This window comes from Chenopodium quinoa, unplaced genomic scaffold (genome assembly GCF_001683475.1).
Source record: "Chenopodium quinoa cultivar QQ74 unplaced genomic scaffold, ASM168347v1, whole genome shotgun sequence".
NCBI lineage: Eukaryota > Viridiplantae > Streptophyta > Magnoliopsida > Caryophyllales > Amaranthaceae > Chenopodium > Chenopodium quinoa.
Window position 1 is genome coordinate 4,109,291 of NW_018744092.1, and position 23,804 is coordinate 4,133,094.

Here is a 23,804-nt window from a genome sequence, read left to right on the forward strand (position 1 = left end):
CGGTAACTCTGCTCCTCCTTCGTCACGCTGTAAATTTTGGCGCGTTGAAGAGAGAGCGGAGTGTAGGACTCGTATCTGCCTGTGTATGAGGCAGATCTTTCCTTCTTTGGGTCGCTGGCCAAAGATTGCTCCGAGGCCTTTGACTTTCCCTTTGCCTTATGGCCTTGGCCTTCAGACAAGGGTATTTGCCTTTGTTTCCCTCCCCCAAATTGAGGTTGGGTTTTCGCTTTGTTCCATTCTTCGGCTCGGATGAACTTATCCGAGGCATTCAGAGCTTCCTCCAAGGTCTGCGGGGTATGCATGACCATGAAGTCTAGGAACTTTCCGGGCTGAAGGCCATTCTGCATTGCAAAAAAGGCTAGCCCCTGGTCCAGCTGAGAGACGCTGGATGACTCGTTACTGAAACGGGTCAGATAGTCTCGGAGGCTTTCGGTTTCCCCCTGTTGTAGACTCATGAGCTTTGCAGTAGTCTTCTCTCGGCGGTTTGCCGTGGAAAACTTGCTCCTGAACTTGGAGGACAAATCATCCCACCCTGTTATGGAGCCTTGCCTTACTCCCTTGGAGATCCACGCTTGCGCGACCCCCTTGAGAGTGGTTGGGAAATATTTGCACCAAGTCGCCTCGGATCTGGGGCAAAGATGCATATGAGTCTCATACGAGGCCACGTGATCCTTCGGATCCGAGGTCCCGTCATATGTGATGTGCGACGGTATTTTAACCGTGGGTACGCGCTCTTCCAGTATCCATTGCTCGAATGGTGAACTGGCGGGTAGCATAACGGCCTTGCCCTTGTTCCTGGCCGAAGGGACCGCGCTCCGCCCTCTTAGAGAGGTAGGAGTGGTTTTCGTCCCTGGCTGGGAAGTCTGGGCCTCGGCTGCAGGGAACGAGAGGCGACTGCGCACGCTCGGTTCCTTGCCGCCGAGTCGGTCAAGGACGCTTCGGCGAACAGTCTCAGGTTCTCGGTGAGTAGATTCTGGCCGAGAAGCTGAGCTGCTGCTCTTATGCGCTTCTGGTCTTGAGGATGAGGATCCTTTTAAAAATTGAGGGTTCTTTTTCCTCTCTTTTTCATTTTTCCAGGAATCCTCTTCCCACTCTTCCAGTTCCCGGAAGGAAGGAAGCTTCCCACCATCATGGTCTAACTTCCTCCGCTGATGCCGGGTATGCGGAGGAGTTCGATCACGAGGTGGTGGCATATTTTGTGCCCTCATCGCCTCCATGAGCACTGCCAGCGCTCTTGCCACCTCTTCCGAGCTGGGCCCCGTCAAAGGGGTCCTCGGCCGAGTATGGGAATGAGGGCGCGCAGCCGACGGTTGGCTTTGGGGCACTGAATGTGTCCTATGATCGGACTCACCCCTGCTAGACCGAGAGTGACTCGGCCTATAATGAGAGTCATGAATTACGGGAGAAAGGGAATCCTCCTTGTATGATACTCCCCCCGAGCTGGCACCCTTGGGAGAGTTCCGGTCCGGCGAGGGTGATGGTGTAGGGGTTTTAGGCTTTTCGCCCGCTCCTTGACGGAGGCTTTTGCTCTTGCGGTTCTTAGCCATTGCTACTAAGATAATTGCAAGATGATCTTGGTTAGAAATTTGGCTTAAAGATTTTTGAAAGTCTTCCCCACAGACGGCGCCAAATTGTTTCGAGTGAAAACAATGGGACCTTGCCGAAGGTCCGCTGAAACGGAGAAGACTGGATTCGGTCCAAGTTATGCTGGGCCGAAGGTTTCCTGCACAGTAAACACACGTAAACTAGCCTCGGGGGTGTTGCCGAGGAAGGCCCCTCCGATGCTAAAGTCAGTACAATGTGTAGAAAGAGAACACTATGCAAGAGAATTAGTTGCTTGAGGCTTTTCTTGAATATATGAGAATGTATGGGAATCTATCCATTGATGAATGTATGAATATTGATGGCTTTTATACCTCTTCATACATGGGAGGTTGGGCCTTAGCCCAATTGGCTTGCTTTGAGGGCTGACCTTTGAATTTAGCACAATTGGAGAGTTGAACCTTGACCTTGGGCTTTTAATTGGATCATTTAATGCCTAGGCCCAATTGGACTAAATTGGACCCAAACAAATATTATTATGGATTTTTAGGCATATCATATTAATTATGTGACATGTTTATACAAAGATTAATGTTTGGATGATTGTATCCTATTACCAAATGTTGGATAAATTGTTCTTATCTAACTAAAAAGTTATTTTAGAATATCCCCACCACAAATCTAAAAACAAATGGGAATATTAAGGTCCCCCCAACTAAATTGACAAAACATAAAATATGGTAAATGTATGGCAACTTGATCTTGTTTGTCAAATAAATAATTGATTAAATTTTAGCGTAGTTAAAATAAATCGACCAGCCTGAATTTTTTGACTTACTAATTATTATACAACTAATTTGACTTACTAGTTGCATTAGATGCTTTAACTATTTTTTTTTTATAATGAACTAATAAATATCATTTAAAAAACCATTTTAAGAACAAGTATCATTATTTTATTTATTTATTTATTTTTTTTTTGAAAATACGAACACAAAACACAAATATTTTAGTAGCACTACCACATATAGTTTTTTAGTAAGATCTCTGGTAAAGGGATCCGCTTTATAATATTTTAATGAATTACAATAGAAATAACAAGGAAGTTCAATAGCCGAACACAGTTACAGGTAAATTTATCTTTAATTTCTTCGCGTAAGATACTAGCTAGAATAAAACACTTCATTAATCCCATTCCCGAATTAGTTAAGACGAAATCCCAACCGCTAATAATCAATGTCTTGATAAGATGACATGATTTTACAAAAAATAAAAAAAATAAAAAAAAAAAAAAAAATTGAACAATACTTAATATCACCACATAATTACGTATGAATGTGTTAGAAAGTTAGATCACCCCTATAAATTTATTTTTGAGCAAATAGGTTACTTCTATTTCAAAATAGTTATAATGCAAAAGAAAACAAATTATAATGAGATGGATACTCGTGGACTTGTGGTTGATTAGAATGTGTTTGTAAGGGTGCGTTTCCGCAAAATCTTGTACTTTTAGTGGATTTCTCTAATCTAAATTGAGTTGGACAACTTTTTCAAATCAGCTTATTAAACTCCTATTGATTATTTAAATAATTTATTATCAAAACACCAAAAGTAGTTGATTTTATGGTCAAACTAATACTATTTTATCCGTCAATAATTATTATGGAATGGAGGTAGTATAATTCATTTCTTGAGAAGAATTACTTGCACATTACAAGTTCAACTCTTTCGTATGGATAGTAAGGTTTTTTTTTATTATTATTTTTTTCTTTTTTCCTTTTTTTTTAGGAAGGATAGTTAGGTGTTGTTGATGATTAGGTGACTCGAATCTTGCAGCTTTCCTCTGTCCGACCGGGCATAGAATGCCCGACAGACCGGGAGGAGAGGATATGTGTGCAATGTATCTTGCAATCCCCACTGCCCGATCAGGCATGGCATGCCTGGCAGACCGGGTGCCCATGCCCTGACAGACAGGGCGGTGAGGGTAGGTAGTGCAAAATGTCTCGTATTGGATGTTGCTTCGCGCGCCCGACCGGGCATGGCATGCCTGGTCTGACCGGACGGAAGAAGGCTACGATAGAGATACGGATTTTGCGGTTTTTTTTAGAGTTATCTTATTATTTTATCTTGTAGCCCAAGTATCTTTTAATTAGGGATTAATATAAAAACTTCCTGAAATTAGTGCTAGGGTTACGAGAGACAGAGAGAGAGCCATTCTTGAGAAAGACTTGATTCATCTTTGTAATTCTTTGCAGTTTATAGTGAAATCTTTGATCTCGGTGCCCGTGGACATAGCTATCACATTGATAGTGAACCACGTTAATTCTTGGTGTTGTTCTTATTGTTTGCATTGAATTTGTTTGTTGTTTTCTTTATTGTTTTCGATCTTTGCTTCCACTGTCGCACAACAATTGGTATCAAGAGCTCAGGTTTAATCCTTGGAGAGTTTCTTGAGGGAAACAATGGCAGGAGATTCAACAATAAGAATTGAGAAGTTTACCGGGAAAAATAGTTTCGGGCTATGGCAAATTAAGATGAAGGCTATGTTAAAACAACAGCAGATATGGCTTCCGTTGGCTCCAAAGTGTACTACTTCGGGGTCAGGAGACGGACTGACTGACTTGCAATTAGAAGTTATGGAAGAGAAGGCTCACTCTACCATATTACTTAGCCTTGATGATCACATCATCACGGAGTTTGTTGATCAGGGAACGGCAGCTGAATTGTGGATGAAGCTGGAGTCATTGTACATGACTAAGTCATTGACCAAAAAATTATTACTGAAGCAGCGGATGTTTAGCCTCCGAATGCAGTCAGGTACTCCTTTCGCGAACATCTAGAAAAACTTAACTCTATTTTACTTGATTTGCGTAATTTGGATGTTAAAATTGATGATGAGGATGCTGCGTTGATTTTACTTGTGTCTCTACCGTCTAGCTTTGAGAATTTTGTAGAGTCCTTTGTTGTTGGTAAAGACTCACTGACCTTAGAAGAAGTGAAGGCAACACTTCATACTAGGGAACTTCGTCAGAAAGCTATAGGTGATGATAGGGATAATGGTAGTGGGTTGTTTGATAAGTCCGGGAAGTCTAAAAAGAAAAAGGGGTTTAACAAGGGGAACAATGTTGGGTCGGGTGCTGGAAACGGCATGGAGGGATTTGGTAAAATTGCTACTAAGACCTGTTATTACTGTAAAGAACTAGGTCACTATAGGGCTAATTGTCCAGTGAGGAAAAACAAGCCCCAAGCTGCTGTAGTCGAAGAAAAACCGAAAGAGAGCTATAATTCAGAGGAAGACTTAGCATTGGTCAATTCTGCTAGGCCTGGCGATTTATCTGATAACTGGGTTCTAGATTCGAGGTGTCCGTTCCATATGAGTCCACGTTGAGATTGGTTTGATACATATGAGCCTCGCAATGGGGGTACGGTTATAGTTGGTAACAATGCTCCTTGTAAGGTCACAGATATTGGGTCCATGAGTTTGAGGACTGTTGATGGGAGGAGGTTAACTTTGACTAGGGTGCGGCATGTTCTTGCTTTAGGAAAGAATCTGATTTCATTGGGTACCTTGGATGAGTTGGGGTACAATGGTGTGTTTTCGGATGGGGAGTTGTGCATTTACAGAGGTTCTGAGTTGGTACTTAAGGGTATCAAAAGGAACACCCTCTATGTTTTTGAGGGTGTTAACTGTCTAGTTTTGCGGTTTGTGCATCGGTGTCTCACCAGGAGATGACTAAGATTTGGCACATGAGGCTTGGTCATATGGGTGAGAGGGGGATGCAGCTATTGTCTAAGAGAGGTCTTCTATTCGGAGTCAAGGTTGCCAACCTTGAATTTTGTGAGCATTGTGTGTTTGGTAAGAAACACGGGTCAAAGTTCAGCAAGGGTGCTCACATTACTGATGTTGTGCTCGATTACATCCATTCAGATTGCTGGGGTCCATCTAGAGTTGAAGGTATGGGAGCTTACCACTATTTTGTGTCATTTGTTGATGACAAGTCTTGATACACATGGCTTAGGTTGCTTAAGTCAAAGGATGAGGCCTTTAAAGCTTTCAAGCAATGGAAAGCTTTGGTGGAAAATCGACAAGGAAAGAAGATAAAGAAGCTACGAACGGACAATGGGCTAGAGTTTTGCAAAGACGAGTTTAATCAGTTCTGTGCAGATGACGGTATAGGTCGGCATCATATCGTCCGAAAGACACCACAGCAGAATGGTGTTGCAGAACGGGTTAATCAGACACTACTAGAGAGAGTTCGATGCATGCTCTCTAATGTAGGTTTTGGGAGGAGGTACTGGAGTGAAGCTGTGTTGACAGCTTGTTATGTAATTAATAGGGGTCCTCATTTGGTAATTGACTTCAAGATTCCTTTTGAGATCTGGAGTGGTAAGTTGCCAAAGTTTTCAAATTTGAAGATTTTTTGTTGTGTTGCTTATTATCATGTTAGTGAGGGTAAGCTGGATCCACGAGCCAAGAAGGGGTGTTTTGTTGGGTACGGGGATGTTGTGAAGGGGTTTAGGATCTATTCACCTTCGGAGGATCGGATCATTCTTAGTAGGGATGTTACTTTCGATGAGAGCACCATGTACGGAGACTTCTGATTTGGGAAGGGAAGGGGAGAACTTATTACAGACAGATGGGGTGCTTGAGGTACATCAGTATACCATTGCTGATTTACCTCGGGTACAATATATTGATGATGATGCTGATGTTCCAGTGCCAGGTACTCCTGAACCTGATATTACTCCAACTCATTCTAACTCTAGGGAGGAGGTGGAGCAATCTAATCAGGGGTCATCTAGTCAACCTGACACCATCCTTGAGATGCCTAAACGAGTTATCAAGAAGCCTGTTAGATTGACTGAAGAGATGGAGGGAAGGACTTGTTGTGTTGATGAGTTGACATGTTATGCATTGAGTGTAGTTGATGATGTAGAGTCATTTGAACCTGCCACATATAAACAAGCAATTAGTTGTAGTGAGTCGGCGCAATAGCTTGCTGCAACGGGTGAAGAGATGCAGTCTCTTTACAAGAACAGAGTGTGGGAACTGGTAAAGGTACCGAAAGGGAGGAAGCTTGTGGGGTGTAAGTGGATTTACAAGAAGAAAGAAGGGTTATCAGAAACTGAGCAAGTGCATTTTAAGGCTAGACTAGTTGCTAAGGGGTTCAGTCATGTAGAAGGGTTTGACTTTGTGGAGATATTCTCACCTGTGGTTCGACACACTTCTATCCGTGTGTTATTGTCAATTGTAGCACACTTCGATTTTGAGCTAGAGCAGCTGGATGTTAAAACGGCTTTCCTCCGTGGAGATTTGGAGGAGGAGATTCTGATGAAGCAGCCCGAGGGATTCGAGGTTCCTGGAAAGGAACACTATGCCTACAGATTGCTAAAGTCATTGTATGGACTTAAGCAATCCCCCCGACAGTGGTACAAGAGGTTTGATTCTTTTATGGTTTCGCATGGGTTTGATAGGAATTTATATGATTGATGTGTGTATCATAGTAACCTGGATGATGGCTCCATGATTTATCTTTTGTTATATGTTGATGATATGCTGGTTGCCACAAAGAATAAATCTGATATTGCTAGATTGAAGGAGATGCTTAACTCGGAGTTTGACATGAAAGACTTAGGTGCATCTAGGAAGATTTTGACTCAGAAAAGCTACATTGAAAAGATTTTTTCTCGTTTTGGGATGGAAAAATCAAAGCCTATAAGTACGCCAACTACTGTTAGCTGTAAGTTGTCTTTGTCTGTGTCACCTCAAACAGAGGAGGAGTTATCTTATATGTCTAGAGTTCCATATGCCAATGCGGTTGGTTGTTTGATGTATGCTATGGTCTACACTAGGCCGGATATTGTGCATGTTGTTAGTGTTGTAAGCAGGTTTATGGCTCGACTTGGGAGGGAACACTGGCAGGGGGTGAAAAGGATTTTTCGCTATTTGAGAGGGACTGCTGATATTGGTCTTGTGTATAGGAATGGTAAGGAGTGCTTGGTGACTGGGTATAGTGATTATGATTATGCAGCTGATGTGGATACCAGGAGGTCCGTGACAGGGTATGTGTTTCCTTTAGGTGGTTCTGTGGTTAGTTGGAAGTCTACATTGAAGTCTTCGGTTACGTTGTCTACTACTGAAGCTGAGTACATGGCTTTAACTTCTACAGCTCAAGAGTCTATTTGGTTCAAAGGCCTTGTAGGTGAACTGGGTATTGCACAGGATTTTGCTACGGTGTATTTTGATATTCTAAGTGCCATTTTCTTAGCTAGAGATCAAGTACAGCATGATCGGACCAAGCACATTGATGTCAGCTATCATTTCTTACGTACTGACAAGATGATTAAGGTGAAGAAGATTGGGACTGCTGACAACCCGTCTGATTTCTTCACTAAGCCTGTTCCATTTAGTAAGTTTAAACATTGTTTGCACTTGCTAAATATCGATTACTATGTGATGTAATAGGCCCTTAGGGGCGGTGTTGGGGAGCTCCTGGTGTATGCATGTTGGCCTTAAGGTGGAGCTTGCCCGGGGCTTGTGATGCAGGTGGAGCATTATGAGTTGTTATACTTGGAGACGAGTATGTAATGGGTCTTGGTTGGAGGCTTATCGGGACGAGTCTTGGTTGGAGACTTATCGGGATGTATATCTTATGCATGAGCTTTGCATCGGGTTAGGCTTAAGATGTTTTTTCACTATGTGTTGATGGGATCGTTTTGCTGACTACGAGTTCTCGTCAAGGTGGAGATTGTTGATGATTAGATGACTCGAATCTTGCAGCTTTCCTCTGCCCGACCAGGCTAATGCCCTGGCAGACCGGGCAAAGAGGATATGTGTGCAATGTATCTTGCAATCCCCACTGCCAGATCGGGCATGCCATGCCCTGGCACGGGCGGCCATGCCCTAGCAGACAAGGCGGTGAGGTTAGGTAGTGCAAAATGTCTCGTATTGGATGTTGCTTCGTGCGCCCGACCGGGCGGAAGAAGGCTACGATAGAGATGCGGATTTTGCGATTTTTTAGAGTTATCTTATTATTTTATCTTGTAGTCCAAGTATCTTGTAATTAGGGATTATTATAAAAACTTCCTGATATTAGTGCTAGGGTTACGAGAGACAGAGAGAGAGCCATTCTTGAGAAAGACTTGATTCATCTTTGTAATTCTTTGCAGTTTATAGTGAAATCTTTGATCTCGGTGCCCGTGGACTTAGCTATCACATTGATAGTGAACCGCGTTAATTCTTGGTGTTGTTCTTATTGTTTGCATTGAATTTCTTTGTTGTTTTCTTTATTGTTTTCGATCTTTGCTTCCGCTGTCGCACAACAAGTGTTTTAGGAACACGAAAGCTGTAATTTTTTTTGTATCATACTTCTACTCCCTCCTCCCCTTGTAAGTGTAACTTCACCAGACGGTTTATCCGTTTATACATGGTTTACTACAAGCTATTGTTATGGCATTTTATCATATTACGTATAAAAGAGAGTATATTACATACAGATGTTTCTGAAATTGCTAAAAAAACATCTTTTGTAGATGTCGTATGACTTTTTAGTAATGAATTTTTTTTTTACTATTCAAAAAAATAAAAAATAAAGATGCTTCTGTATTATACTTGTATAAGATATATTGATGCAGTATACAGCTGCATCTTTTATTCATTTGATTTTGCTTCAAAGTTATTCACTAAAAAGAAAGATCATTGTGTAAATTTAAAATAAAAAGGGTTCATAATCAAAGTTTTTATGAGCAATTAAACAACTATGAACACCCATTTCAAGTGATAATTAATCATCAAGTCGAACTTCTTCATGATCAATTGTTATAGACATCGTCTTGTTGTTTATAACAACGTGAGCGGTATCATCAGTCTTAGGGAGAACCCAACTCGAGGTGTCAAAGTCATCTCCCTTCAAACAAAGATAACCATATACTTCCTTCAGTTCTTCTTCCATATGTTCGAGTTTTGTCTTGCAAGTGTTATACTGATGCTTCAGCTCCTGCACATCGTTTTCAGACGATTCCAACAACATCTTGGTGGCTTGCAGCTCATTGTTGGTTGCAGAGAGTTGCTCTTGTACCTTTCGGAACTCTTCTTCTGCATCTCTACTGTCGTTTTTATTGGTAAAAACTTGATCCTCAAGCTCTATTACCTTTCGAGCTGAGGATTCTAGTTCACTTCTAGTTGAGTCTAACTCGGTTTTCATACAATTAATTTCATCTTGTATCCTACGTATATCATTAACCATGTCCTCGTTTTCTTTCTTACAAGAGTAAATCTGAATCTCGAGTTGTTCTACCTTTTCATTCGAGGATTTCAGTTCATTCTTAGTAGACTGTAACTCTGATTCAAATTCCGTAATCTGAACCTGAACATTTTGATACTTTGTTTCCACAGCTTCATTTTCCTTCTTACAACTGCTAATTCCTTCCTCGAGCTCTGCTACTTTCTTCTTCGAAATCTCTAATTGATTTGTTGCAGACTGCAACTCAGAAGTCGTTGAAGAAAGTTGATCCTGTACTTTTCGCAATTCCACTTCTATGTTTTGGCTTTGATTGTTATAAACGGAAAGTTGATCTTGGAGCTCGTTGAATTCTTTCTTAGACATTTCTAAGTCAGCCTTGTTAGATTTTAATTCAGACACAGTAAAAGAGAGTTGATCACATACCTTGTGCAATTTCATTTCCACGTCTTTCTGAACTTTTTCACATGTCGAAAGCTGTTCTTTGAGTTCCTCTGCTTCCCTCTTCGAGGCATCCAAACTGGCATTTGTGAAAGATGTCTCGATCTTAATACAAGAAATCTGTCTCTCAATCTCGGCTATCCTTTGCTCGATTGCAGTAGATTGTTCAGCTCCCATGTTTAACTGTTGGATTATATTTTGGTGATAGAGATGTGAAATAGATGAGCAGGTAGAACGAAGCGAATGAATTTATTTATACATCGATGAGCTCTTAATTAACAAGTATAAATCATAGTACCAATTAGGGAGAACAGGTTACCCCCGTAATAATCTATACCTCGCTTGTGCGTGCATTAATTCATTTATGTTTCTCATATAGAATATTCTTGACTAAAGCAAAGAATAAGTTTGTAGCTTCTGACAGAAAGATATAGTAGCAGGTAATGAAGAGTAACTTGAGCTTCAGGTAGGATGCTAGAATAACACACATAATCCATTGGTTATTAGCTGACAAATAATCTCAACCTCTAATAGTCGACATCTTAATAATATGACATAATATTACAAAATAGCTACGGAGTAACACATAATCCCAACCTCTAATAGTCGGTAATCCTAAAGATATGACGTGATATTACAAAAGACAAAATAGTTGTGACACTTGTAAATTTGTAATATTACAACATAATTTAAGTAACAATGCGTTACAAAGTTGAATCACGAATCGTTACTATTTTTTAGGAAAGGACAACTTTTTCCAAAAATCCTATTAAAATGAATAGTAGGCTGAATACAGATACAAATATACAATAACTATCAATTCCAGACATACGAAAGATATTTTTATTTATCTTCTACCCCAGTGAATGTCAAAGCTTTCATCTTTCCTCAATCCCTTTCTCTTCAAATTCACTTATCCAAACACATGTTCACAGAGAGAATGGATTTCAACATACCAGAATTTGGGAAACCAATTCCCGGTATGTGATGTTACCTGATATTTGGGGTAAAAAAGAATAGATACAGGACAAGAAACGCCTTATTTCACCTCAGTAAGCCAAGTAATCCAATCATAAAGATCAGCATGATAAAGGTTTCTAATTGCAAAATTTTCTCAGAAAATTGGGGGCATCAAGCCGGCTGTTAGTAACCAAATATACCCCAGCACAAAGAAAAAAAAATACAAAATCAGGAATTAGAAACAAATCTACAAGTCTATAACAGCATCTCAGCAATCTGGACAGCATTAAGTGCTGCTCCCTTGCGTATTTGGTCACCACATACAAAAATGTCCAACCTGCAAAAATCACCACTCTTAGTCTCTTACTAAATTAAAAATGACAAGTAGAAGGCCAAGGGTAGATTAATAAGAGAGGCTCGTACCCATTATCTCCATCTAGAGAGACATCACGCCTTATCCTGCCAACAGCAACAGCGTCCTTGTTGGAAACTTCCAAGGGAGTGGGAAAGTGATTTGATGCACGATCATCTATTACCACCACACCAGGAGCACTCTCTAAAATCTCTCTTGCTGTGTCCTAAAAAATATTCAGTGAAGGAGTAGATCAATCAGAGGTTTCATACAATAATACAAATAAAATAAAAAAAGACAAATAAAGATCATTGTAGATGTCCAAAACAAGAATAATAGGAGTATACACTTTTTGTTTCATAAAATATTAATTTGTACACAGTTGTGTTAAATCGTTTATCATCTACAAATATGCACAGCATGCTTGGACTAAGTCAGGGAGGTAGTCGGAACTCTAGCATCCAAACGTGCTGAATCTAATATTTAATATCACAGTACAATGGTGAAAATGCACCAGTTAAGTTCTAGAGGGAGACCAGGAACAATAGTGCTGCCACACACAAGCTATTAGCACATCATCTTTGTAAGAGAACAAGTAACCAATAACTTAGGGCAATATCCTAGCGAGAGAATGATGAGCATGCCCACAAACATACTAGTTTCATAATCCCAGATATAAGAACACAATGGTTAACCAGTAGTAAAACCTTGCGGTGCCAGAAAGCTTAACCAATGCAAATGGAACATGGTGCTATTATAATGCAGAGTGCTCTTACATTAGTTTTTTTTTATGGTATATGTTTATCTTGCTTCTACATGATAGGGTTAATTGGCATACCTTCCCTCTCCCTAAGCAAATCCAAGGCTAAATCGGCTGACAGTGCAAAGTCAAACTAATTTAAGGCTCATGTCATCCAAAAGGTTTCCACTCTAAGATGTCTGGTGCGAAACCAACTGACTGTAAGAATAAGAAATTAAGAATAACTGACATCAATAGTCATTAATTGAAATTCTGAAGATATCCCTCCTCGAGCTCCTTTTATCTACCTTGGCAGATTACTTAAACCACCCACCCAAAACATATTCCTTCAAAACAATTCCCTCAAGAGGCCCATGTCAGTAATCATTAATTGAAGTACTTATGAACAAACTAGCAATCATCTCACTCAAAACATTAGTTCTTTGCCAACAACTCTCTCTCTCTCTCTATCAATTTCAGAAAAAAAAAAAAAAAAAATCTCTCTTACACAGGTATTAGTTTTAACATAACTTCATCTCTATCAATATATAAAATATATCAACCATATATTGTGATAACTTATTCATCATTTAGCATCAATCAAACTTAGGATCATGAACAAAGGGGTGAATAAAATATTCTAGCACGGATTCAAAAAACCTAAAGCAGCACAAACTGGATAGTGTTATCCATTTGGTGTTGTATAAAGGAAGGTGATGATATCAATACAATGCATCACCAAGCAGGCCAAACATTCTTCCTGTAGCCAGAGCGCTCAGATCCTATTAGTATTGTGAACAGTAATTTATCAAATTAGGGGCTGTTATAGAATCAATTTTCCTTGGCATGTATTTTCATAGCAAAGTTGTTACGTCAACAAATCAGCTCTGAACATGCACATTTGTAATTACAAGAAGATTTTTTCATAAATCTCATGGAGACTAGCAAGTAGCAAAAATATGTAATTGAAATAGAAAAGAGTGGGTCAGTGACAATCAGATCATAAAAAAATGAAATATGTACCTCGTCAAGGGGGTTCTCAAATTGAAGGTTTACACTCTCGGCATGTGCACGCATAACAGGGACCCTAATACATGTAGCAGTAACCCTGACAGTAATATCATCCTACAGAATAAAAAGAGCAAGGTTATAAAAATGTTTCATGGCAAAACAATACTCAAAAACATCCGAGTACAATGAAGAGCAATAACCAAAACCACAACAACAAAAACCGACACTAAGGTAAGATAATTAATCAACAGAAAGCCCTTCATATGCTTACCCAAATTTTCCTGGTTTCCTTTACTAATTTCATCTCCTCTTCATTGTATCCATTTGAAAGAATTGGTGCATTGTGGGAGAACAAATTAAAAGCATACTGCATAAAAGAAAATGATAAGAAGCACAACAAATGGTGAAAAGAGAAGAGAGTAAAAAGCATAATCAAGAAAGCCACATAGAAAAATATATACCTGCTGACTAAAGATGTTGCAAGTTGGAGGCTTGCCTTCCAAAACCTTCACGTAGAATAATGTAATATTGGATAAATACATGGGCCAAAAGAAAAACTGCTTTCAATTCTAATGGATATACTACAGATGGAAATTAATAAACAGTGAAATATGAATTATGATAAACCTCACGAGTTTGCAGCTCAAGCTCTTCCATCGCAGCAGCACCAGCACCACTAGCAGCCTGGTATGTACTAACAACCATGCGAGTAACCTGCAAAATACACAACATTGATTGATTAATAAGATTTGACGGAAGTAAAGCAGAGAGGAAAAAAAGCGATTCAGATGTGCATTATTAGAAACTCGAGTAGGAAACTAGTTATAGGTATCTTATTAATCAAGGTTCAAAGGCTCAATTTTTTCAACAACTAAGTAAAGCTGCTACCTGTCATAAAAATTGCTACATTATTACTGCTAAACACTAGCCCTTATGTTATATTTCCCCAAGTATCAAACTTTTCTCAAACCTAAATTGCAAAAATGGTTTTATTGCAATTAGCATACCACTTGCTTAGGCCCCTACAAATTAGCAACCCCTTTACCAAATCAACATTGCATAAAAAGTTCTATTACTATTAGCATATTTTTGCTAAGATCACGACGTTATCGATCCAATAACATCCTAACAATCGAATAAAATTGCAAACCTTTATAACAACCAATACTATACCATCAAAACAGAACACAAACAACAGTGTATATGAACCATCAATATATATCGTAATTCCAATTTGTTCAAGCAGCATTATATCCTAAAATCCAACTTCAAAACAAAATTTCATCTTTTCTTTTCTTTTTCCCCAATTACTGTAAAATTTCTTAAACTTCTGCCCATTAACAATCAATAATCAATCAATCCAAAACAAACCCAATTCAACATTTACCTAGAAATGCAAACCCTTTAAAGATCATCAACTATAAAACACAGAATTACAAGAAATCAATCAGATTAAAAAGATAGTGATAGAAGAATCCTAAACCTTGGCACGGCGATGAAGAGGAGTAGCAGCCATTAAACAAATAATAGTAGAACAATTAGGATTAGCAATCAAAGCACCCTTTCCAGAACCAAGCTTAATATGAGCCATAGCTTCAGGATTAACTTCAGGAATAACAAGCGGAACATCATCAACCATTCGAAAAGCGGAGCTATTATCAACAACAATGGTACCCTTTTCAACAGCCAAAGGTCCAAACTGCTTACTAATAGAACCACCAGCACTAAACAGAGCAATGTCAACCCCATCAAAGCTATCTTCATCAAGCTCTTCGACAACGTATGTTCGGCCTTCGAAGGTCATCTCTTTGCCGGCGGAGCGTTTGCTGGCGAGGAGTTTGAGGGAGCGGTAAGGGAAGTCGCGGTCGGAGAGGACGGAGAGGAATTCTTGGCCGACGGCGCCGGTGACGCCGACGACGGCGAGGGAGGGGCCGTCGTCGCGGAGGGACATGCGGATGGCGGAGGAAGAAGGGGTGGTGGTGCGGGGGAGAGGGAGGAGAGTGCGGCGGAGGGAGGTGGTTGTGGTGGTGGTGGTGCCGGAGAGGAAGGGGGAGTGGAGTTTGCCGGCGGCGAGGTTCATGGCGGCGGACATTGTGAGAATGGCGGCGGAAGGTGGTGGGGGGTTTAGGAGAGAGAAAGTGAAAGTGGAGGAAGTGTTTAGGGCTTTCAAAGGGAAAATGATGTGATGAAATGGAAGAAAACGGGATTATGTTGGATTTTAAAATATGGTTTATAGAGGATTTTATTTGTTTTTCTTTTTGGGAAAGGACAATAGCTCATGGTTTTGGAAGATGGGAGTTTGAATGTTCGACTTCAAAACAAATGTGGTTTTTTAAGTATGATGATGGGACAAGTTGAATTCTTACCATTGGAGTGGCAAAAGAGTGAAGTAGACTCGAGTTTTAATCTGATCAAGTAAATTTTGATAAAAATTACAAAGATGTAGTGTTTGGCATAACTCGAACTTGAATGTAGTTACATGATTCTAAGATTTCTTGTTCAAAATTGGCTTTTTAAAAGTCTTGCTTCATGGGCAATTGTTGCTAATCTGATCGGATGTTTGTACTAGTTTATGGTTGTTTGACTCATTATTTGTATATAAATATATTTGTTTGACCCAAATGTCTAAAGCCAAAAGCTACTCCAAGCAACTATTTCATTGTGGTTTAAAAGTTATCTTTTCAGACTTTAAGCTAGCTTAGAAAGTCATCTACTAAACATATTTTTGGATATTTGACCAAAGAAAAAGGCCATTTACCATTCAAAGGTCATTTAACAAAAATATTTCAAGGATACAACTTGCTCTTGGTTCATGAACATAGTCATTTGCATTTAGCTTGCTCTTGATTCATGAACGTAGTCATTTACATTTAATTTTAAGCTTGAGCTAGACCGAGCTTATATCAACCTTGACTATACAAGTGATCTTTGATGCGAATTTGTGAAAGTCAAATCGGCAAGGAAGTGTAAACAAATACTAATAGCAAGGCATAAGATAAAGCTAGTAGGTGAATTCATTTGCAAAGCAGTACACTAGTACATCCAGTCAAAAAACAATGATAGGAAGCATTGTTTGCTTCCACCTTGACCACCTGATATAAACTTTTTCAACCCAGCTCTCATCCACTGACTAAGACAGTAATTTACCAGCCTCAACCTTACCAATACAACAGTGTTTGCAAAACACAAAAATACAGAACGGAATACTCCAACCAGTGTTGCTCGAGAAGAAAACAAAGAATGAGTAAAACTGAAGAGAAATATTACTGCACAGCAGACAGAAGTTACACGCTTGATACACAATGGCCAAAAACACATTCACCTTACAACAGCTGGAGACTTGAAACGCAACCAGTGGAATACTTGATAATTGCAAATAACTAGTGATTCTATTTCCAAACAAGGCTCCAACACAGCTGCCCTCGTCAAGAAAGGAGAAAGAAGGCCACAACTATACATCTAACAAAATTTTAAAGTTAGCTACTGCTTGGGAAGATTCCTATCTTCTTCGCGAGATCTGAAGCATTGTACTCTTTACTTAACATGACATATGCTTTCTTTGTTCCATCAGGCCTGCAAAACAACATACAATGTATAAATTAAGAATAAGCTGAAAACTCTAGATCTTAGGGAATCCAATTGAAAGAAAATGAGTGATAATGCATTTGTTCAAAAAGTCATTATTATTTAGTCAAAAAAAAAAGAAGTCGCTATTATGGCATCATAATGCGATTTGCAAGTAACAATACCCTATGAAAACCATGTATAGAATGCCTAATTAGTCAGGGGATGATTTAGACGACAGGATAATGGGTGGTAAAAGATCTAAAAGTTTACCTTATCAAAGTGTTTATTTTGCGAACTTTCACACCAAAAAAGTTGCAGATAGCATCTCTAATCATCTTTTTGTCAGCACGAACATCAACAGTGAACATCAGTGAGTTCTCGTCAGCAATGTTCTTTATGGCAGCCTCAGTAATGATAGGGACTTGAAGGATCTGATACACATCAAGTACTCTCCGAGGATACTTCACTTTTTTATTCTTCTTTGAGGTTTTGGGTTGAGAAGCAGCTGCTTCCTCTGTGGCTGGTGCAACTGCTTCGGTGGCCTGGGCAACCATCAGATTCCTGCCAAAGCCAGGCTTCTTCATCGGAGAAACTGCATCTGGAAGTAATATTTTGTTAGATTAGCTCATAGTTAAACAATTAAATGCCAAAAAAAAAAAAAAAAGGTTTCTATTTTACACAATGGACATCCCAAATTTCCAATAAGAGCTGCTTGAACAGACTGATTGACATCACCACTGAAATCTAATTTGACAAGCTTCAAGTATGTCATGTTATTAAGAAATATGTAAAAGCATGACAATCAAAAAACACGGTAGTATACTGGACTACACAACTCAATTATATTAGATGAGGGAGAAAAAAGATGGCATAATACATACTCCTTCTTCCCGAACTAGGAAAGTTTGAAGTATTAGGTGGGTGCGTGTAAAAAACAAAAAAGGTAAAGTAAGAAAGACAGTAAAGGGTGTGAATATTGTGGGGGTAAGGGAAGTAAGGTGGTAATATGAGGTTGCCCAAAAAAGTAAAAATTGAACCTTTTGAAATACCCCAAAAACTGAGAGTAAGTTGAACATTTTGAAACACCCCAAAACAGAAAGTCGAACTTTCAGGAAAGGAAGTAGTAAATCAGTAAATTGATGTCACTCAATTTCCTAATTAAAACAATGATGACGCACCAGAAATTCCTTGAATGTAATTTAAGGACAGCTCAGTTCCTAACAGCACCATCTAGCTCAGCATCATCTTTACAAGCATCAAAATCATAGAATATGAGGGGTATTACGCATTCTCACTGATCACTAGATCAATCTGACGGCAGATTAAAATGCATACCAGAGCATGAGCACCATGGGATTGCCTGCTTCTAAGCACTAGAAGAAAGACCAACACATAGCTCAGACACACCCTAGTATGTTAGAAGCACTATAAGGTAATAATTCGACTGAAGATCAACCTGAAGTATACTCTGTAGACACTGAGCATGTCGAGAAGATTAGGCATGAGAGCTACAGAAGACCTTTAGTATTCAAATTGAATGCAGGAATATTTTTATTAACCTCAAGAAATGACATGGGATCTCAAACAAGTAATAATGAAGAAATTAAACATAGCACAATCCTTCGAGAGAGTATGGTGCACACCTTTACTCACACACACACACACTCACTCAAAGCTATGAGGAGAAGAACAGAAGAAATTTACTGTTATGTGGCATGCTTTGACTACTTAGAAGAAAAAGGGTGCAGTTTAACCATAAGCTGATACACTTACTGAATCCCTACTACGTTCCAATAAATTGGTATAACTCTTAAAAACCGTAAAGTAAAAGCTGCTAAGAGATTGAAAGAGTGCAGCACTGATTTTACAAACTAATCATGGCGGTGTAGAACAGTATATAAGTTATAATGACTACAAACTAATCTTTTTTACTAGACATGTCTTTGACCTAAGCATATGATTCATGCTAGTTTGAGTAATACCAATGCTTTTCTAATGTCATGACAAGAATATCTAGGATCTCTATGAGGAAGACACCAATGTTTTCAATACTACTAAGCCTCATGAACAACATAATGCCAAAAGGGGGAATAAATCTATTGACAGAAAAATTTTGTCCTAAATTCCTCCAAACCCATAATACCACCAATTGCCGAGGATAAGTCGGCAGAGATTCAACGTCACAGAATAAGTAGAAATAAGCTATAGAATCATCATGGTAGACAAGTAAAACAACAGATTTGTCAATTACATTGCTGGTGAATGTAACACACAAACTGATAAGCCACTTACATTATAACAATGAAGTTGATCTGCCCATCACAGCTAGCTCAAAATTTCACTAGCAAAAGGCACAATTAGTTTCTATAGAATTCTTTCCATGACTCATGTGACCAAAATACAAACATCAAAAGAGCAAAGCTTCAGTCTCACCCTTTACCTAGTTTCTAACCCAGTTCCCACAAAGTAAACCGTGAATAAAATGTATCTTGCACTCTAATCAAGCGATACTCCGGGTAAATGTCCTCACCAAAAGCTTTAAATTAGCTATGGCCATTAAAAGGTCAATAATAAAGAAAACCCAGTCCGAAAGCCCAAAAAGAGTACATTATACAATCACAAGATTGAGGTGCCATTTTCAATTCACATTAAAATAGTACCCTGCCCAAAAGGATATCTACAGTTGAAATTTAGACCCGAAAGCTTCAAAATCTATAATACAACTTTAGCATCTACGGGTACAGCTTCTTACTTTTGAAATGACAAATCAAGGGGTTTAATATAGCAAACAATCTTGACTAGGATGCATTCTCATGTATGCAAATCCTTCCTATAGTATCTAAAGTAATGCACCCTTTTACACAACCAAGAATTCCTTCAAACGTTTAGTAAACCACTTATAGTAACGGTCCAAAGTGACCCTACCACGCGGAACTATATTCCATTACATTCGGAAACACAATAAGTCATACTCAGGTAATTGTTTAGGCAAGCTCATAACCTTCCAAATTTCAGTGCAATAATTCATCACAGTTCCCACTAATTTACTCTCTTCTGCCAAAAAGACTTCCTGGGTGATCAAATATGTGAAAGGAATTCCACCCTTTAGATATATTTTCCCACAAACAACTGGTTTCCACAATAGAAGGTACACTTAAAAATGTGTGCTTTTCCTCAACCAAGGGTATTCAAATTGAACATGAATACCTTCAGACAAACATAGAAAAACCCAAACACAATTCTTCTTCACCTTAACACCATATACGCTTTTAAATGTGCAGATACCAACAAGCTTAATTGGTTAAAGTCTCGGGTATCAAATCCCGTCTACTATCTACACCATTGCCTTACTAGCTTTTTCTAAAATTCAAAAATTGTATGTTGTAACTCAGCAATTCAAGAGAAAATTATGTTCCAATTTGGAGAATAAACATCACCAATAATCCTACAAAAATTATGAAACATTTCCACCCAGAACAATTCAACATGAAATAAATAACTAACACCACCAATCAATGAAATTATTAATCATTCAAAATTAAACAAAACTCAAAGTTAGCAGGGAACATACCAAGAGCATTGAAACCCTTCTGGGTACAAGAAGCAGCAGTGGTAAGGTGAATTGGGTGAAGAAATGCTGGTTTTTTGGAGGAAAGGCATGAAAATTGTGGGGTTTTTCTGGGAATTTGGAAAGAGAAAGAAGTAGCAGAGACATTAGAGGAACGGTTAGAAAGGGTGAATGTCGAGGAGAGAGAATGCAGGTTTGGTGCGGTGCTGGCCATGGCTGATAGCTTCAACTCAAGTAGACGATTAGAGAGAGAGAAGCGGGTGGTAATCGGATAAGCCTCAGTTGCGCCCCTTTTCACTTTAAACACCTTCCCTATCTTAAAAGAAGTCTACAAAGGACTGTTTACTAATCGGAGATAAGTAGTTTTGTCGAACACGACCTATTCTGAAATTTCTAACTTATTCTAATTACTATATATACTATAAACTCTCCGTTTTAATTTGGGTGTACCATGCAATTATTATTATATATACTATAATTTCTTCGATTTAATCCGAGTGTACCACGCGCATAGTACACCCGGGTTTACAAACCACCAATTGTATATTTTCTCATCAAATTGCCCAAAGTCTCTTATTTAGCGTCATTGTGAGACCTACCGACATATTTTTTCGTTTATCTACCATATGTTCTTCGGTTTCTTAATTGTAAATCTAAATTATATAATTAAAACACAAAATTAGGTATCTAATTTATGAAATTGGGACTAATTATAAGATGGTGTTCTTCACTTAGTGTTTTAAAATGAAATTGAGAGTCTGTAATATTTTATTATTTAATGATTAATTTATAAAATTGGGATTAATTTGCATCAATTTCATGTATGATGTCTTCACTTAGTACCAAAATCGATACTATAGTTATGAAGAATTAGGGTTAATGCATGTGTATTTTGGGGGTTTTCTTGAATTCAATTATTTTTTTAAATTATGATTTATAATCGTAAATTGAGCATATATATTAGTTCACTATAGAGTTAATCAATGTAAATAATGCTTAATTTAAATATTATACCAATTTGAAAAATTACCCAATTTGAGATAAACCTTAAAGAAAGAACAACAAATTATAATTGATACATGTTTAGTGACTTGATTATTTTCGTGTGAACTCGAATTATGTTATATTCCAAATGTTTTCCCCAATCCAATTTTAAAGTTTGTTGAAAAAAAGGCAATTGAAGATGAAAATCAAGAAGAAGAAGACACAATGACATCATGTGTGAGGACTTGGGCAATCTGGTGGGAATTTTTAATGTTTTGAAAATAGTAGGTAGTAAATTTTTTTTAAAAAATAGGAAAAATTCACTTTGATAATCTCAACTATGGTTGATTTATTTCTACTAATCCCAGCTAAGGATTATTATCTAATAATCTCAACTTTGCTATCACTTTTCCTCTAGTAGTCCCAATGACCGGTAACCTGCTGAAGGGGAATTTTTTTTTGTTTTTTTTAAAGTCACGTGTTAGCATGTGATTGCTTCAAAATTAAAATAAAAAAAGTTAATTAAAATTTTTTTTTAAAAAAACCCATTCCTAGCCACCTACCTCCCCCATTGTGAAACTCCTAAGCATAACCCCTGGCCATCGGAATCCGGCCGGCCACCTTCCTTAACCCCCTGAAAATGGTCAGTAGGCTCCCCCTACTCCCACAACCACCTAGCTGATCCACCCCCACCTCTTAAACCACTCCCCTTCCTTCCCTCCCCCTTCGTTGGAGAATCGAAAAAAAAAAAACCTTAAGTGTCGCTCCCCTTCCCTTCCCCAACCCCAGAAAACGACCCCCACCCCTAAACCACTTCCCTCCCCCTTCGCCAGAAAACGAAAAAAAACCTTAAGTGTCGCTCCCTCCTTCCCACACCCCCCAAAACGCCCATGGGACCATTTTCGAGGGTTGGGGAAGGGAGGAAGGGCGGTTTCAATGGTGGGGAAATGGAGGGGGGTTGTTTTCGAGGGAGGGGTCGGGGTGGGAGTGGGCTAGCTAGGGTGGTTTCGGGGGTTCATAGGGGCCAACCGGCCATTTTCGAGGGTTAGGGGAGGCGGTCGGTTGTTTTTCGGTGGGTTGGGGACTTAGGGGTTGGCCCTAGGGTTTCACGGTGAGGGGAGGGGGAGGGTAATTAATAGTATGTAATAATCTAATTGTTCTTCTTGTTCTTCTTCTTCTTCGTCTTCTTCTTCTTGTTGTTCAACTTCATCGGCCAATTGAATTGATTGAGAACTAGTAGAACCCGACGTTTCTTCATCGTCGTCGTTTTGTGCATAAGTACGATCTTGGCAGCGAGTTTTGGCATCCAACCAATCCTTGAAACAAACATACATTTCAAGTGTTTCGGGTTTTAGTCTTGTTCTTCTATCGTCTAAAACCTTTCCTGACGCACTAAAAGCTCTTTCGGAGGCAAAGGAGGAGACTTGAATAGCAAAAATATCACGAGCCATTGCCGCCAAAATTGGATGTTTCGTGCTTTGTGCTTTCCACCAATCAAGGATGTTGAGGCCGTACTTCTCTTCGTCATCCATACCTTTCATGAAGTCGTAACTTAAGTACGTTTGCAACTCCGAAACATCGCTTTTTGTTCTCCTAGATGATGATTTAGTGCCTGAAAACTTAGACATCATGTTAGCAGCATGTGCAAATAATCCTTTGGCCCTTTTACTTACATTTTTGGATGTTTGAGAAGAAGCAAATTAGGTCACAGTTCCATATTTAGATTTAAACTCTATATAAGGAAAAAAAAGTTGATTGGTCACATTAGTTTTATAAGATTTAACATCATCTTCAAAATTCATGCATTGAAAATAAATATCAATTAATAAAAATGCACTACTAGAAATAGGCCGTTTTCCGAGGGAATTGTTCCGACGGACCCATATTCCGTTGGAAAATCCGAACTTTCCGGCGGAAATAGGGTCTGTCGGAACATTCTGTTGGAAAAGGTTCATTACGACGGAAACTCCGTCGGAAATATTGCGACAGAAATTAATTCCCTCGGAATAAAAGGCTTCCGACGGAATATTCCGTCGGAAAGTTAGTTTTCCTACGGAATATTCTCTCGGAAAACCCTAATATTCGGACGGATTTTTTATCCGTCGGAAAATTTCCGACGAAAAAATACGTCGGAACTTTATAATATATATAAAAAAAAAAAAACCAGAATTTTTCTTACTCCTCTTCTCTCCTCTTTCTCTCTCTTCTCCTTCTGTGATTTTCCTCCTCCCTTCCCCTTCGTTTCTCTCTCCTCCTTCCCCTTCTCTGCTTTTCCTCCTCCCTTCCCCTTCGTTTCTCTCTCCTCCTTCCCCTTCTCTGCTTTTCCTCCTCCCTTCCCCTTCGTTTCTCTCTCCTCCTTTCCCTTCGTTCCTCTTTCCTCCTTCCCCTTCCCCTTCCCCT

General features: G+C 39.0%; 2 protein-coding genes across 3 annotated transcripts; both read right to left on the minus strand.

Annotated features, from left to right (window-relative positions):
* Nucleotides 1–11,296: 11,296 nt before the first annotated feature.
* Nucleotides 11,297–15,746, minus strand: LOC110691938 (aspartate-semialdehyde dehydrogenase-like). The gene is made up of 7 exons (XM_021868916.1): nt 14,769–15,746; nt 13,913–13,999; nt 13,747–13,791; nt 13,557–13,652; nt 13,298–13,399; nt 11,607–11,761; nt 11,297–11,520 (listed from the first exon to the last, which is right to left on the minus strand). The coding sequence occupies exons 1-7, from the start codon at nt 15,375–15,377 to the stop codon at nt 11,439–11,441; spliced, it is 1,176 nt and encodes a 391-aa protein (XP_021724608.1). The 5' UTR covers nt 15,378–15,746; the 3' UTR covers nt 11,297–11,438.
* Nucleotides 15,747–16,276: 530 nt separating this feature from the next.
* On the minus strand, nt 16,277–20,803 carry LOC110691939 (50S ribosomal protein L23, chloroplastic-like). 2 transcript variants are annotated; one of them, XM_021868919.1, is made up of 3 exons: nt 20,424–20,803; nt 17,123–17,444; nt 16,277–16,858 (listed from the first exon to the last, which is right to left on the minus strand). In XM_021868919.1, the coding sequence occupies exons 1-3, from the start codon at nt 20,632–20,634 to the stop codon at nt 16,762–16,764; spliced, it is 630 nt and encodes a 209-aa protein (XP_021724611.1). In that variant the 5' UTR covers nt 20,635–20,803; the 3' UTR covers nt 16,277–16,761. The 2 variants fall into 2 exon arrangements, with proteins under 2 accessions (XP_021724611.1, XP_021724610.1); XM_021868918.1 differs by having other exon boundaries at nt 17,123–17,450; nt 20,424–20,800.
* Between the last annotated feature and the right edge of the window lie 3,001 nt (nt 20,804–23,804).

Coding starts and splice junctions, on each gene's coding strand:
- LOC110691938 (XM_021868916.1), bottom strand. CDS start 15,377: ATGTCCGCCGCCATGAACCTCGCCGCCGGCAAACTCCACTCCCCCTTC. Junction 13,653..13,746: donor GCAACATCTTTAGTCAGCAG/GTATATATTTTT, acceptor TCTTTTATGCAG/TATGCTTTTAATTTGTTCTC. Junction 11,762..13,297: donor TTGAGAACCCCCTTGACGAG/GTACATATTTCA, acceptor AATATTTTTTAG/GACACAGCAAGAGAGATTTT.
- LOC110691939 (XM_021868918.1), bottom strand. CDS start 20,634: ATGGCCAGCACCGCACCAAACCTGCATTCTCTCTCCTCGACATTCACC. Junction 17,451..20,423: donor GAAGGGTTTCAATGCTCTTG/GTATGTTCCCTG, acceptor TATTACTTCCAG/ATGCAGTTTCTCCGATGAAG. Junction 16,859..17,122: donor AAAATAAACACTTTGATAAG/GTAAACTTTTAG, acceptor GTTGTTTTGCAG/GCCTGATGGAACAAAGAAAG.